The sequence below is a fragment of the Aspergillus ochraceoroseus genome, assembly GCF_002846915.1.
Source record: "Aspergillus ochraceoroseus IBT 24754 chromosome Unknown P175scaffold_5, whole genome shotgun sequence".
NCBI classification, from domain to species: Eukaryota; Fungi; Ascomycota; class Eurotiomycetes; order Eurotiales; family Aspergillaceae; genus Aspergillus; species Aspergillus ochraceoroseus.
In genome coordinates this window covers 2,132,375-2,148,721 of record NW_024468480.1, presented here as the reverse complement: position 1 = coordinate 2,148,721, position 16,347 = coordinate 2,132,375, and the positions used below count along the sequence as shown (strand labels likewise).

General features: G+C 43.0%; 3 protein-coding genes and 2 non-coding genes across 5 annotated transcripts; 3 read left to right on the top strand and 2 right to left on the bottom strand.

Annotated features, from left to right (window-relative positions):
• Positions 1-23: 23 nt before the first annotated feature.
• Positions 24-5,502, bottom strand: nte1 (lysophospholipase). Its single transcript, XM_040897398.1, has 2 exons — positions 4,640-5,502; positions 24-4,552 (listed from the first exon to the last, which is right to left on the bottom strand). The coding sequence occupies exons 1-2, from the start codon at positions 5,005-5,007 to the stop codon at positions 307-309; spliced, it is 4,614 nt and encodes a 1,537-aa protein (XP_040751752.1). The 5' UTR covers positions 5,008-5,502; the 3' UTR covers positions 24-306.
• Positions 5,503-7,997: 2,495 nt separating this feature from the next.
• P175DRAFT_0494125 (putative vesicle-mediated transport protein (Imh1)) lies at positions 7,998-11,711 on the top strand (the record flags this gene model as incomplete). Its single annotated transcript, XM_040896006.1, has 3 exons — positions 7,998-8,006; positions 8,136-11,617; positions 11,669-11,711. 3 exons carry the CDS (start codon positions 7,998-8,000, stop codon positions 11,709-11,711), a joined length of 3,534 nt encoding a protein of 1,177 aa, XP_040751751.1.
• A 361-nt stretch (positions 11,712-12,072) lies between these two features.
• P175DRAFT_0502494 (GNAT family N-acetyltransferase) lies at positions 12,073-12,832 on the top strand. Its single transcript, XM_040897397.1, has 2 exons — positions 12,073-12,158; positions 12,234-12,832. Exons 1-2 carry the CDS (start codon positions 12,119-12,121, stop codon positions 12,716-12,718), a joined length of 525 nt encoding a protein of 174 aa, XP_040751750.1. The 5' UTR covers positions 12,073-12,118; the 3' UTR covers positions 12,719-12,832.
• Positions 12,833-13,154: 322 nt separating this feature from the next.
• P175DRAFT_0t88 lies at positions 13,155-13,228 on the bottom strand. Its single transcript has one exon. It is a non-coding gene; the product is annotated as a tRNA-Ile (tRNA).
• A 612-nt stretch (positions 13,229-13,840) lies between these two features.
• On the top strand, positions 13,841-13,914 carry P175DRAFT_0t91. The gene has a single exon. It is a non-coding gene; the product is annotated as a tRNA-Ile (tRNA).
• Positions 13,915-16,347: the final 2,433 nt, after the last annotated feature.

The window sequence follows — 16,347 nt, the reverse complement described above, 5'->3', positions numbered from 1 at the left end:
TTTTTTTGTTTTTTGCTCTTATTGTCTACTTGTGCGGTCTTCTTCTGCTTTACCCACCCACACTTTGCGGGGAGACAGACATAGTGCGGATCCAGAATTCGTTTGTAGATATCATCAGTTCCTGATCGTGTCTTTGGTTTATCTATTACTTCCTATAAACCCCCAGTGAAGGTATCCACGTCAGTCAACACTTGATCTATACGAAGGTTCTTTCGAAATTCACAAATATACCGACAACGCCGCATTGTCATCAGTCATGCACTGAACATAGCAGTCCAGGCGGAGTACAAATGTCAAGATACAGAACTATATGCTAGCCCGGCGTGGCGCTAGCGTACGTTGGAGCTTCTTTTTCTCTTCAGTTTCCTCAGGCAGCGGAAGAGAACCTTCGTTCTTGAGTTTCTCGAGGTATTCTTTACCGTAGGCATACCCCACCTGGTAAATCTCGTCAAATTTACTGAACTCCAGAGTTCCGTAGCGATCAATTGGTGGGCGAAGGTAAAGACAGCCAGGGGTATTCTTCGCGCGTTCCAGGTTGTCGATTGATGACACGTACGCAAGTCTTGCCTGTATTTCGGAAAGGGTGGGAGGATTCGGGCACGAAGAAAAGGGATTCCAGCGATTGATCACTGCCCAAAATCCAGAAAGAGAGTCACCATAACCCTGTGGGGTATTGTCATCAATCGACCCCACGTCAATTGCAAAGATCACATCCGCACCCAATCCTTTCATATAAGCCACCGTTAGATTGTCAATATAACCTCCATCAAGTAGCATGCTGCCCTCGTCACAAATTGGAGGGATAAGGCCTGCGAGTGACATGGATGCACGCACGTAACGCCAGACGTATCCAGACGAATGGAATTCAGCGCGAGACCGGCTGATATTAGTAGTGTTGCAATAAAATTCGAGCCAGAAATCCTCAATCTGACTATCCCCAAAGGTTTTGAAGATCCCACGATTGAATTCATGGCCAGTTGTGTAAGAAACAGAAGGGTATGTCAAGTCTAAAGCGAATCGCCACATGCTACCCATACGCCCGGCGAACTTCTTCGCACGGCCGTACATGGGCACGACGTCCGCATCTCGAGCATACAGAGCGCCAATGAAAGCACCAATCGAGGTACCACCGATGATGTCGACTGGAATCCCTGCTTCTTCCAAGGCCTTAATTACACCAACGTGAGCAATGCCTCTGGCACCACCGCCACCAAGCACGAGTCCAACTGATCTGCCACAGAGGCGACGCGCCAATCGATGAAAATCGCCCTTGAACGGCGTTTGAGACGAGTAAAGTGGCGTCTGTCGAATTCTGCGCGAGGTGTATTTCTGAATCTCTGCCTGAAGAACCTGAACTCTTTGCTTCAGGACCGTTCCAAATCGCTTGGCTTGAGGATGTGATGGCTCTGCAGTAAGGCGGAAAGCCATCTGGATATGATGATGGCCTCCATTGATCCATACACGGTTCTTCAGCCACCTGCGCGATAGCCCAGGAGGGCAATATCGATCGGCGTGCAAGAGCACCAGCTCCTTTCTCGCTGTAGTTTTCATTCCAAGCAAGAACCTTTCATACTCTCCGATGCTGGACGAGGACTCTGCGAGACCCACAAGAAGAATGCAATCCGCTTGCGTAATGCAGGTTTGGGTCCAGGGAGCGTTTACATTGGTGTCCGCGATATAGAGAACCATTCCGTACTTTTCCTCCAAATCTGCCAGGTACTGAGATAGTTTTAACTTTCCCATCTTGCTAAAAGCGTGTCGCCCTAGATGGTTTAAGATAGCCGCTTGATTTAAGGATGTCACTCCATTAGTCACCCCAATTTGGTGAAGGGCATGCAGCAGGCGATGACCGAATTCAACTACCGGAACCCCAGCGGTCACCGGAAGGATACCAACAGTGCGGAGGTTGAGAGTCGATGTCGCCGTCTTGACAGTTCCAACGTTGCTTTGTTCGATTCCCTGCTCAGATACAGGGTTTTCAACCAGATCTCGCATTCGCTGGGCGATTAGTTTGGAGACTTGAATAGTAATTCCAGTATGCTCTTGAGCGAGACTGTTGAAAAGAGATCGAGGGAACTTGGCCAGCTCCGTGTCTCGAATAGCATGGAGAGTTGCAGGTCGGGTTGACTCAGTCATAACTTCCAACTCACCAACGCTTTCCCCTTGACCGTGTTCGCCAACAACTGTAATTTTGCCTCTAGGACCTTCAAGGACAGACCGCAAACGTCCGTTAAGGACAATATAGATAGCATCACTCTCATCTCCTTGATGATAAATGACCTGGCCGGCGTTCACTTGCACCCATTCCAAGGCGAAATCGATGTGGAGGAGGAGGCGTGGAAGAAGACTTGTCAGTCGCTTTGCCAGAGTTAACAAGGCAATAGGATATCGTTCCGCCAATCTCTCCAAGGACGCTCGCGGAAGAAATCCAACGTACACATCTGTCTTTGCAACAACATCTGTGTATGAACGGTATGAGGCAATTGAGCCTACGTACCCCTGGATTCCACCGGGTTTGATCAAATATAGGGATTTCCGGGATTGTCTCTTGCGTCTAGGGTCGCTTGTGGCCGTCGCAGCAATTGATGAACGCGAGGAGGCCGTCTGGGTCCGCTTGAGAGTCGGGAAAACTTCTTCGTCGGGTTTCAAATAAGTAGACTGGGACGCTCCAACAAGATCCTCGCCTTTTTCACTCACAGGGATTCCCACATCCAGGAAGCCATCAATCACATAATATAGGCCCGGATGACGCTCCCCTTGCTCCACCAACACCGAGCCCTGCGGGAAGTAGACAATCTCGATATCATTCCGAAGCTCCTCTTTCAAGTTGACAATAGGTGATGTACCACCAGCACTAGTAACCGACAGGGACATCATAGACTCCGTTTCACCGTCCACAGACTCGTCATAGGGGTCAATAAATCCGAAGGCGTTGTTAGAGAAAACAGCTTTCTGACGACGAGAGTCATAAGAAACCAACTTCGGGGACGCATCCCCAGAGGCAAGACTACCCTTGCGCAGCGCATCATGAGAGCTCTTACTAAGACCAATTCCTTTCATAATGCATTCTAATACAGATTCGCGGAACAACGCATCCTCATCAACTGATTCTTTTCGCTGGAAAGGAGAGCCTCGTGATGTTGAACTCAAAGGGCGTAAAGGAGACTCCTCCTTCTCAGCCAGAGGGCTATGAAGTTGAGGTGTGGAAGAGAAAAGCTCGTGTCTAGGACCAAATCGAGAGAGTTGGATTGTGGAAAGAAGGTCACCCGGGCTAACTCCAGCAGTGTCACGCTCACCCGGGAAGTATTCTGGGTTTATAAGAGACACAGGACGCTTTGGGGCGGCAATCCTTGCCTGAAGGGCGGCGTCTTTTCTCAGAAAGCTGTTCGACCGACGCCTCCTACCAGCATAAGGGTTATGCAGGGCAATGCCTTTTGTAATTTCTTCGGGGCCCAGACGATTTCGCTCCTTCAAAAACTTGTCCTTGAGCCGATCAAGGGCCGATCCACGCATATCATTCGGTAAATCATGGGTAATAAACTTAGTCATTTGTTTTTCGATGCCCAGAACCTCGTTCGTAAGGCCTAAATAAGAATGCGCCGTTGCAAAAGTAACCCGTTGTAGTCTTGTAAGAATCACCTGGACTATATGCGCAGTCGCCCTAGGATACACCCGTGTGAGGCGACGGAAAGCACTGGCTGGAATAATTGCAATTGTGGTGTCTACCATGGCCCGAGCAACGATGTCTGGGTGGACTGATTTCCGTCCGTTGTTCTGTGACCGCTTGGTGCCGTTAGGCCGAGAGTCTTGACGGTTCGGCGGAGACGCTCTGCTCTCTCCCAAGTGTAAGGGGGGCACCGAGGGCAGAAAATCTCCATTGCCATTAATATGAGAGGCAGTATCAGCACGATCGCTCGGTATCACAGATGGTGACCCATCCGCTGTCCCTCGAGGGCTGCCGGGAAACAAATCAGGCACCCTGGCAGGGCTTGGCTGGATGCTAGATATGCTAGATGAGGAACTCTCTGCTGTTTGTAGTTGGATATCCTCTGTGAATAAGGATAGAATAGAGAATAGTGAGGACATGGATGCACCGTTCTTAACCTCGGTGAGCAGCTGATATCCCTGTTTCCCGTCACCTAGATGATATTCTTCGTCCGACGACTCGCCAAGGTGCTCATCACTAGAGCGTGGTTTCCCATCACGGATAGACTTGACAAAGATTTGAACCAATCCATCTACGACCAAACAGAAGCCTTTCTCTTCTTCCAGGAGAAGTGTCTCGCCCGCGATCAACTTTCTTGTTTGCATCGTACGTGTCAACTCGTGGAATACCGGCCGTTCTAGGTAGCCGAAGACCTTAATAGCACTCAGAAACTCGTCCAGGTAGTTCGCCAGGCCCGGTTTCGAATCGCCTTCCTGTACATCGGGGAAGAGGTCGAGCTGGGGTTCCTTGCGTTGTGGCTCCGGAGGCAGACGGCTGTACATGTTCAGGAACCGGTAACGGATGAACCAACTGATTGTCGAAACAACGGCCAGTACGATCAACAACCTATCAATTCAATCGATTATTCGTCAGTCACTGTTGGGCACCAAGTACGGTAGGAAAACCGGTCGTTATGAGACTGGAGGAACATACAGCGTTGTAAAATTCATGGTGAAGGTCAAGCTCATGGAAAAGAGGGTGAAAAGCCATGTGGGCAGGGTTATAGTGGAAAAGGTGATTATCCAGTATAGAATACTTGGAATGACCTTGAAAACGAGGGTAAATACCCAACCAATCCACCCCACCATGGTTGACGGCGTTGGAGGGGACAACGGTGGGGGGGGAAGACAGGTAGAAAAGCGCAGCAAGTCCGAGAAGCTGGCGGTTATGGCGGGAAGGGAGGTCTCAAGCGAGGATGCGGAGGGAGAGGAGAAGGAGGAGGAAGAGGAGAGAGACACATGAAGAGAATCCAGGTTTGGAGGCGATTCAGACGAAGAAGGAAAGGCCCCGCTGTCGGCCATGGCTATTCCCCAAGGATGAAGCTTGGATGCAGCAGGATGACGCTAAAGTTGGCAGAAAGTCAAGACGCAAGACGCAAGGCAAGACGCACGAGATTTTGAGAGTTAAGACACTGGGCAGACCAACGCCACACAGGCCCCGTTCGTGTAGAACCGCAGCGTCGACAAGACCAGATGGAGTGCAGGAAGTCAGAAACAGCGCAAAAAACCATCACCAAAGCGAACCGCAACAACGTGCACGCATATGTCCCGTTGGCTGGCTGGAGGTCCAGTCCAGGCAGGTCCCTGAGAAAGTGGATTCGAAGGTGAGGGAGGGGAGGGGCCGGGAAGCCACTATTAGATAGGGGGGAGATCAACCGGAAACCAAAGGTTGGCTTGAATCAACAACCTAGTTCGAATGGCTATGTATATAATAATATCGATGAGATGGAGATGGAGATTGGAAGACTTGAGTTTAGATGTTGTTCTTATGTACAGTAGAGTAGGTAAATTGGTTTGAACAAGATGAGATTCTGTTTTAACACCTGATCTCACATGATTTCTGAATTAGCAATGATATACTTGTGTTTCTTTCGGTTTCTTCTTATAGTTTATTCAGTGAAATACTGAGTGATTATAAGTAGATCTGTCTTCTACTATCCTAATAACGTAATTCCTAGGTCATCCAGCCACTACAAGTCATCCAGCCACCCACCAAATTTTCACGCGTTTAATTACACGTTACTATTCAAACCATCACCATGCCACCAAAAGCGCGTCAATTAACTTGAAACTTGGTAGAGCAAGAGAGTAGGATCTAGCTTGCTATCCAAGCCTTTAAAAATGGCAAAATTCCAAGTATTTGTCATGCAGCTATTATTTATAACATGCCTTAATCTACTTTAACTAATCACCTATATAGTCACCAATATTAAGCAGAACTCTATAATTATAATCTCTGGCTATCTAAAATTTAGGAGGATACTCTATTAGAATAGATTATATCTAGAGATAAGTGTGGAGTTACTCCTAGACTAATATATATAGTAGAAATAGCTTATATCTTATTTTAATCAGGTAGTTTGACTACCTAACCACTAATTAGAAAAAACTAGGCAACAAATTTTATTATATGCCATGATTTAATTAAAAGTTGATTTGCAAGAAAATATAATTACTAATAAGCTAAATATAAGGATCTAAAGGTATTAAACTAATAATTTAATTAATTATAAGCTACCTGATTATAATATGGTATTACCAATAAAGATATTTATAATTTTAATGAAACTGGCTTTGTAATGGATCTAATAGTAACTACTAAAGTAGTTGCTAGATCTAGTATGCCTGGAAGACTTTATCTTATCTAACCAGGTAATTAAAAATAGGTTACTACTATTAAATATATTAATATAAGAGGTTAGAGTTTACCTTTATATATTATCTTTAAAGGAAAATACTATATTAAAGGATGGTTTGAAGAAAACCTTTTATTATTAGATTAGAGGATTAAAGTCAGTACTAATAGCTGGACTATAGATAAAATAGGTCTTTAATAGCTTTAAAAAGTCTTTATCCCATCCTTTACAGGCTGTATAGTTAGAAAATATTAATTACTAGTCCTAAATAGCCATGGAAGTTATCTAATACCTGCTTTTAATAAGATATGTAATAATAATAATATCATTACTATCTATATACTACCCCATTCATCCTATCTTTTATAATCATTAGATATTGGTTGCTTTGGATTATTAAAACATGCATATAGGGGCTTGATAGAGGCAAAGACCTGACTAGGATCTAATTATATTAATAAACTAGACTTCCTAAAGGTCTATCTAGAGGCCCACTAGAAGGTCTTTACACCTTAAAACATTCAAAATAGCTTTACTGCAGCTAGAATACTATTATGGGATCCCTACTAGGTCCTTGCTAAATTAAATATCCTATCTATACCTACCCCTCCTGGAAGTTATAGAGAATCTATTAGCTCTTCTATTATTACAACCCCTTATACTATTTACTAGTTACATAAAAAGGCATCTTCTATTAAGAAGACTCTTCAAATTTGATCTGAAAGTCCTTCTTTGCCTTCTAAGATAGTATCTAGAGTAGTATTTAACTAGTTGGTTAAAGGATGTAAAGTTACTATCTATAATATAACTTTAATAGAAGCTGAAATTCGCAAACTCCGGTCAGAAAATATAAAGGAGAAGTAAAAAAGGAGTCGATTTAAATACTAGATAACCCCTAATAAAGGTATTTTAGTACAGGAAGCAAGAGATCTAATTTTATTATAAAATAGGCAAAATAATGGATCTACTAGTAAAAATATTAACCCAGTATTAGTTAGAATACCATCTTTAGAAGGTTCAAAACGCGCTCTACCAACATGCTCTAATTATAATATTCAAGGTCATACTAGAATTAGATGTCCTACATATCTAAATAATTAGAATTAATAGAAATACACGTATTTTGGTAGTTGGGGATAGCTTCAAGTTTTTCAACGATTGGTAGAATTTGGTGGGTGGCTGGATGACTTGTGGTGGCTGGATGACCTAGGAATTACGTTACCGTCTACATTCCGTGCTCCCGTATACATAGGGGTTGAATAGGAACAGTGTACGGAGTACTCCGAGTCCCTCCTCAGAGCGAACCAAAAAGATGGATCCTTCTTCTTTCCTTCCTTCAATTTATCTTGTGATGTGGGAATATTCAGATTAACTAGTGAATATAATTTCACCTACTCTCAACTACCTTACTTGAGTTAGAATCCCCATTGATAAAAGACATCAGCTCTATTTCTGACAGGTCGTCTTTCTGCCACTCCAACTTCTCTCCGCCTGCCACGTTCCATTCATTCACCAGAAGCCATCCATCGCTTCATGATCCTTCTACTTCCTCTCCTACGTCTGCTTCTAGTTCTTGTCGTTTTATCTCGCATTTTTCTTCTTTGTTTTTCTTTAATACATATTGCTGTGGCCTTGGCCCACAGGCCCGCCACAGTCATGTTTCAGGTACGCCTTCATTGCTGCTCTTCCAGCCCCGGATATTTACTTCGTCGGCGAGGTAGCCGCGCCTGGATGCGGGCTTGATGCGTTCCTGAATGCTAACCAGTGCCAATAACTTCTTTGTCTTACAAATAGCGTCTTCGCGAAGCTATCGACTCTCGGATTGCAGAGGAACAAGCCCGACAACGATCTTCTCAAGACTCCCTTGCCCGCTCTAACTCCGCTCGCCGCCCGCCTGGTCGCAACCTGTCCCCGAGCAGGCGAACCACTCGTCCCCGGCGGAATACTGGAACCCCCGTGCGAGGTCCTGACCCGATAGAGTTTGAGCCAGAATTTGCTATTGGAGATGACGACTCATCTAGTAGGTCGGCCACACCGCGACCGGAGACCGCTACGGGCCCCGAGGCGACCGCAGAGGAAAACGCTGGAGAAGGTGGAGGCGCAACGGAGGGCGTGTCAAATGGGAAGGGGAATGCTACAGTTACAGATGCTACTCAGCCCTCTTCAGAGCTCCCCCCTGACGTGAGAGCAAAGCTACGGAGGTTGAGCAAGCTGGAAACTCGTTATCAGGGTATAGTACAGCCTCGTCGTAGTTGTGGGCTAAGGGCGCTAATTTTCTGGTACAATTTAGAGCTCCTCAAAGCATATCGAGTCGCCCATTCCCGCATCCTATCAATCGAACCCTTCGAGGCTTCCTTACGCGAGAACACTCCTTTGACTTCAATCAGCGATCCCAAGGCCTTGACCGAATACCTGAACCAGATTTCACTCAAAGGGGATATGGTGCTGGAAGAGCTGAAGCGTGTAACAACTGACAGAGATGAATACAAGGGGAAATTGGAACGGGCACAAGAGTCCGAGAAAGCTGCGTTAGAGGAATTAAGAACCCTCAAGGAAGCTAGCAAACAAAACGCACGGTCAGAAGGTGGTGAAAATAGCTCATCACCCAAGGAATCACTCAAGGAGGCCAAGCAGGAGAGTGAGGAATTCTTCTCCTTTGACAATGAAATCCCGCGCTTGGAATCAGAATTGAAAGAGAAACAGGAAGAAATTGACAGCCTGAAGACCCAAGCAGAAAACCTAAAGCGGGATTTGTCGGTAGCACGTGAGTCGACTGAAGGCATGGTGCTTAACCTGGAGTCCGCCACTCGAGAGCTCACGGAACTACGCGACTTCAAGGACAGGCAGGAAACGGACATGGAGAAGCTGAAGGCCTTGAAGCAAGGCGAAATCGACGACCTCAAGTCCAAGCTTGAAACATCGGAGAAAGTCATGGCTGACACCAGCACCGAAGTGGACAAGCTCAAGGCTGAGCTGAAGCTGAAAGCAGATGATATCGAGCAGCTTCAGACTCAAACCGCCCAAGCCGGAGATTCTGATCAACAGGCGGAGCTGACTTTGAAACTAGAAGAGGCTAAACAAGAAAAAGAGGCGAACGAAAAGCGTCTTGGAGTGTTACAGGGCTTAGTGGACAACCTTAGAACCCAGCTCAAGGATGCTCAGGAGACAATGTCAAACTTGAAATCGGATGTGGAACAGAAGACGGAAGATTTTGGCAGACTGAAGAATATTATTGATTTCCTTGACGGAAATATGAAGGACAATTTGAAATGGCAGCAAGCTAAGGACAAGGTGACGAGGGGCCAAACGGCCGATTTTGAAGCGCTTCGACAGACCCTAGCTCCCTCTCAAAGTTTGGAGCCCGCAGACGAGACGGCGGAAGCATCTAGCCAGCCTGTTAATCTCCCAAGTAATTCGGGAGGCGGAAAGAAAAAGAAGGGCAAAAAGAAGAAGGGTGGTAAAGGTGGAGAAGAGGCCAGTAACTCAGCAAGTACTACTGACAATAAAACTGCACAACCGCCGTCATCTCCCCCTCAAACTGAGCAAACAAGCACCCCTCTTATTGAACTTGAGAAGAAGATTGAAGAATTGGCGCAGCAACTCAAGGAGAAGGAAGCAGCAATCAACCGGCTTGATTCTAAACTCAAGGGGGAGGAGGAGCTGAAGGAGGAGATCGAGTCCCTTCGTGATGATCTTCTCAACATTGGTCAAGAACATGTCGCAGCAAAGGACAAGATCAAGGAGCTTACCGCTGAAAAGACAGCTTTGGAAGGAACCATTGCCATATTAGAGAAAGAGATTACTGATCTTCGTGAAAATAATGAGTCCAAGAATGCAGACTCTGAAAAAGCTCACAACGATCTCAAGGGCGAGTATGAGGACCTCAAAGTTAAATTCACCTCCCTTGAAACCGAGCTATCTGCCGCGCAGCAGCTGGCAACCACGCGTTTTAAAGATCTGACGGATCTGCGAGAGACGCTCCAAAAGGTACAGCCTGAGCTCAAGAAGCTGCGAGCTGAAAGTGCAGAACTCAAGTCGACTAAAGAGGATCTAACAAGCAAAACTGGCGAGTTGAGGACACTGGAGGGCCGACATGATGATTTGCAGGCGGAGCTTAAGACCTTGAAGACCACTATCTCTGACCGCGAGACCGAAGTCAAGACGCTTAACCAGAAGATTAAGCAAGAAATCGACAGTCGCCTGAAAGCCGAGGAGAACTTGACAATTGCACAATCTGACCTGCGGTACTCCGAGAGCCGGAAACAACAAGCCATAGAGACTAAACAGAAGCTTTTGACCGACCTCTCCAATGTCCAGGATGAGCTGAAGACTGCCCGGGGCCGACTACGGGAGTACGAACAACAGACTACTCAGCTCAACAAGGATCTCGAGGGCTTGCGAGAGGAAATCCAGCTGAAGACAGCTCAACACGCAAGCGCACAAAGCCTGATGAACAGCATGCGCGACCAGGCTGCAGAGTTAGGTATGCAGATGAAGGAGGCCCGAGAACGCTGTGAGAGCTTGGAGGAGGAATTGGCCGATGCCCATCGTCTCCTCAGCGAGCGCACGCGTGAAGGTGAAACCATGCGACGTCTGCTCAACGATATCGAGGGCCGGGCCGAGGCAAAGACCCGCGATTTCAAGGAGAGGATGGAGGCGGCCATCGAAGAGCGAGACCGCGCGGAGGATGAAGCAAGTGCTCAGGGACGACGCCGGTCTCGAGAGTTAGAGGAGCTCAAGGCGAAAATTCGCGAAATCGAAAAGGCTTTGCGGAGCGCGCAGGAGGACAAGGAAGAATTGGAGCATTCGCAAAAGGACTGGAAGCGCAGACGCGATCAACTCGAAGCACAATCAGAAAGTGCCGCACAAGAGCTCAGCGACATACAGCAGGCAATGGCTCGAATGCGCGATGCCCTCGATGAAAGCGAGAAGCAGGTCCGCGATCTGGAGAAAGAAAAGGCTGAGCTGCGTCGTTCAGTGGAGGAAACCAATGCTCGACTTGAGAAGGTGCGCAAGTCCAACAAGATGCTGGACGAGGGCCGGTTTGCCGCCAACCCCCAGTCGTCGCGCTCGTCGATTGACTCTGGTTCTCGGAGAGGAGTAACTCCTCCCATGTCCAAGGACCGCAGCCCATCGATACAGAGAGGTGAAACCCCGACGGGCACCATTGACTACATCTACCTAAAGAATGTGCTCCTCCAGTTCCTAGAACAAAGGGACAAGAATTATCAGAAGCAATTGATCCCTGTCCTGGGGATGCTTCTGCATTTCGACCGGTAAGGATATCTTACACTACTCCTGCCATTGTCTTACACTAACGGTCACAGAACGGATGAGCAAAAGTGGATGGCAGCTATAACCTCTAAATAAGTTCATTCTGTAACGAAGATACCCCCCAACCTGTGCTGTGATACTACATTTAGGGCAGGCTATCCTGGCAATTATTTGGGTACATAATTTTCTTTTCTCCACTTGTTCTATATATCAATACCAGGGCTTTTGTATTATTTTGGATTATCCAATACAGTCCAATTAATGTAGTAACTAATTACCTTGTGACATTGCTAACAATTCTGAGAACCCCTATGTCACTCACAGGGCGTGGTGATAGTGGGGAAGAGGGAGGCAAGATCGATGACACGCGGTACTTCTCTTTCTTTAAAGCTCTCTCCAGTGTCCTCAATCCACTCGTAACTACCAAAATCTCACTCACTTCACTCATCCATCTATTCGTGCATCCATCCATACCCAAGAATACCACCTACTATATCATCATCATGTCCACCGAAGCCACAATCCGACTCGCAACCCCCGAGGGCAAGTGCCCCGCACCCCTCAAAAAATGTACATATTGTGCATACACTGTGCAATCGCTAATTAACTAATAACCAGATGTCCCTCTGATTCTCCAATTCATCCGCGAACTAGCCGACTACGAAAGAGCCCTCCACGAAGTCGAAGCTACCGAAGAATCCCTCCTCGCAACACTCTCCTTCCCCAACGCCCCGCCTAAGCGAGGCTCCGTCTATACCGCGCTAATCACCCCCCCGGCAACAGAGGAAAGCCCCTCCCCGATCCCCGTGGGCATGGCGCTGTTCTTTTACAACTACTCGACCTGGCGCGCGGCTCCGGGGATTTACCTGGAGGACTTGTATGTGCAGCCTTCGGCCAGGGGCAAGGGCTACGGGTTTAAGCTGCTGAAGTATCTTGCGGGCAAGGTGTTGGAGATCCAGGGCAGACGGTTGGAGTGGAGTGTGTTGACGTGGAATGAGCCGAGTATTAAGTTTTATAAGCAAATTGGGGCGAGGCCGATGGAGGAGTGGATGAAGATGATGGTGGAGGGCGAGGCGTTGGGGAGGTTGGCAAAGGAATTGTAATGTAGATACGTATCTTTCTACCTGGTATTAGGTAGTTGTTCTCGTGTTTTTATGGGTGTTATACATAGTGATTGATGTAGAATAATTGGGCAGAGTTGTAGGTGGAAATGAATACATATATATATATCCACTACACAGTAACATGACTTTCAAACAATATCGATCTCAGCACCGTCAAAGCACGGGAATAACTGTACCACGGACGAAACTGTAATTGCCTCGGAAATGCAGAAACTCTCTCTCCTACCTGCGACTCCCAGACGCAGAAACGATTCGACTCGTCATTCCCTAGTGGCCAACCAATCCTGGTACGTGACAGCTGGGTTCTCCTGGTCAAAGCATGCACTGCTGTCAACTCTGTAATTTGTCCTTCCATAAATCTATATCAGACGTTCCAAAAAGAGAAAAAAATTATAAAATAAAAGAAAAAGAAACGTGGTCCCAGAGGGGGTCGAACCCTCGACTTTGGCGTTATTAGCACCACACTCTAACCAACTGAGTTATGGGACCTTGTTGAAGCTTGAACCGCATATTTGACTACATGATCCAGGGCTTGCATCATATGTATTCGAATGCAAGGTTAACTATGGAGTACGTGAGTAGAGTGTTGGACTGGCTGGCTCTTTCTCTCCGATTGCCAGGGGTAGTAAATCAATAGCGACTCGGGAGGAACCATCCTAGACAAACCGAGCCTTCAGCGGTATCCCCGAGATAAAAAGTGTCGGATTTAAATGGGCATTTGTAGGGAGGAAAAGACGACATGTCCAGTGTCGGTCGATGGTCGAAACTCGACAGTCGAGAGAGAATGGATGCCTTGGGGCATCGAGGAAGTGGAGACTTGTCTAGGCAGATTGAGTCCGGACGGTAAGGAAAACATGGTTCGGTGCATCTGCAAATGGTTACCACGAAACAAAACGACTGTCGGATCCATACACGGGGAGAAAGGGGGATTTTCGAAGAACCATGGTGGACGGTAAGAACAAATGCTTCTGTGTTATTGATTCTTGGACTTGATTTAGGAAGGATGAGCGAGACAGGTCAATGCAGAGCCAAGGCGGCGACTGTTGGCAAAATATAACTCCCTTACTTGAGGCACTTAGTGTGGCCAACTTTCAACAATTGGGTCCCATAACTCAGTTGGTTAGAGTGTGGTGCTAATAACGCCAAAGTCGAGGGTTCGACCCCCTCTGGGACCACATCTTTTTGCTATTTTCTGGCCCTGTCTCAATTTTTTTTTTTGTTTTTAGGCGGCAAGAACGTATGTATATATTTAGAGAAGATGTCAATGGTGTTACTTTGTCTTGTATTTCCAGTCTAGTTACTTGGTGCTGGAGGAATTGATGTTGGGTGCCAACTATATTTCCCCCCGCCCACGCACCGTGTAGATGTCACGGCGACCATGTGACATGCAACCACATGCTGAACCACATGCCGAACCACATACCCAGTAACCAAGGGTAATCAAGAGAATGGCAATATTCAAGTTGCCTGTACTGTGCTAGTAACTTGACTAGATAATATAAATAGTAATATAATAACCCCTGAAGTACTAAGAGATAAGTACTTTATTTTATTACTTCTAATACCTTCCTACTACTCTTATATTCTATGTAGCTTTACTTTCTTTACTAATACTACCTATACCTAAGTACCTTGCTAGTAAGATACTTATAATTTAAAGTACTTTCTTAACTAAGTAAAGTAATATAACAAGTATAAAAAAGATTACCTACTCCTCTTCTTAAGAAGTAATAAATCTAAATTTTATAGAATCTATAACTATAGTACTAGAAATTATTATTAAAAAAGATTTAATAATACTAGTAACTCTTTAGTATTAATCTATTAAGTTAATAGAAGATAATAAACTATAGTATATAACTTAATATATAGCGCAAGCTATATAAATAAATAGGGAGAAGATATCTAAACTTAAGTTCTTTAAAATATAAAATTTAAAAAAACTTAATATTTTCTTAAAAAATCTTTAAGACTATTTTAGGTTATAAGGGAAACTTTATAAGAGTAATATAGTTAAGATTTATTATATTATAGATTACTTAAAAAATAATATAAAGTAAGTATAATATTCTAAGTATAGAATAAATTCTAAAAAATTTACTTATATAAAATTTATTAAATTTTTATAAAATTTCCTAAAATTAGAAAGAGATTATAAGTAAATAGTAATTTACTAGCTCTTATATATAAAATAAGAACTATAATAAAATATATAAATCTTAATAACCTAAATAAAGAAGTTTATCTTAATAATTAAAGCTAATCTTAAAGAATTTCTCTACTAGCTAGCTATTTAAATAGCCTAGCCTAAATTATACAAGGAAATCTAGTAGGATATAATAATATTATAAAGTCTAGCTAAAGTTACTAAACTAGAAGTAAGATATAAGAAATTTTAAAAATAAGAGAAGTAGAAAAGGCTAAATAAAATATAACTAAACTAACTCTTAGAATCTTATATATTAAAGAATAATTTAAGGAAGAAAAAGAAAGATAATAATAAAATAATAAATTTCTAACTAAATAAATTCTAGTAAAAAGAATTAAAGAAGAAGTAGTAAAATTACTAAAATTAATAAAAAAAAGGCTAATATTATTAATATAATTAAATTAATTATATTATAAGAAAATACCCCTAGTATAAAAAAAGTATTAAGAAAATAAGAGAATTAGAAAACTAAAATTAATAATAATTAAATATTCTAGAATCCTTAATACTTTAATAGAATAAAAAGATACTAGTAAGATTCTTCTTAACTATTATAGCTATCCTAATAAGTAAGAAATAAGTTATAATAAAAATACTTATAAATACTAGAATAAATAAGAACTTTATTTTTTATTATTTCTTAATTAAAGAAGGAATAAATTTTAATAAAATAAAAATAAAGTAATCTATATATTTTATTAATAGCTTAATAATACTATATTATATAAGATTTTAGGTAAAGAGCTAAATTATAGATAGTTTTAATAAAATTAGAGAATTTAATATAGAATATTATATAATAAATTTAGAAAAAAAAGAATATTAATTAATTTTAAAATATAGTTAATTAAGTCTAGTTAATCTTAATATTTCTTTAATAGTAAATACCTAGTACTATTAAGAAAAAAAATTAAAGATTAAAATTAAATTACTTAAGTAATTTAAGAGTATAATAAGATAAGGACTTATTATACTAGTCTTAAACTAACTATATAATAATAGTAGTATAATAGAGGCTCTCTTTAAATATTATAAAGAATAGAAATTAATATTCTTAAAGAAAGAGATAGAGATACTTCTCTTTAAAAAAGCTAGTTATAATATATTATTAATTATTAATATAATATTATTAATAGGCTGGCTATATAATATATTAAGAATAGAATTAATAATCTTAAGGAAGTATATTAATTAAATATTAAAAAAAAAATAAATCTAGTCTTTAATAAGTATAGCAGGCGCACTAGTACTTTTTATATAAAAGATTAATAAATTATTATAATTCTATATAAATTATAGGGGCCTAAATATAATTATTATTAAGAATTAATATCCCCTCCTATAAATTAATAAACTAATAGACTAATTAATTAGAGCTAAATAATTTATTAAACTAGAT

Excerpts from the sequence above, each read along its gene's own strand:
- nte1 (XM_040897398.1), bottom strand. The coding sequence starts at position 5,007 with ATGGCCGACAGCGGGGCCTTTCCTTCTTCGTCTGAATCGCCTCCAAAC. Across the intron at positions 4,553-4,639 it reads ACCATGAATTTTACAACGCT|GTTGTTGATCGTACTGGCCG; the intron begins GTATGTTCCTCC and ends TTGAATTGATAG.
- P175DRAFT_0502494 (XM_040897397.1), top strand. The coding sequence starts at position 12,119 with ATGTCCACCGAAGCCACAATCCGACTCGCAACCCCCGAGG. Across the intron at positions 12,159-12,233 it reads CCGACTCGCAACCCCCGAGG|ATGTCCCTCTGATTCTCCAA; the intron begins GCAAGTGCCCCG and ends ACTAATAACCAG.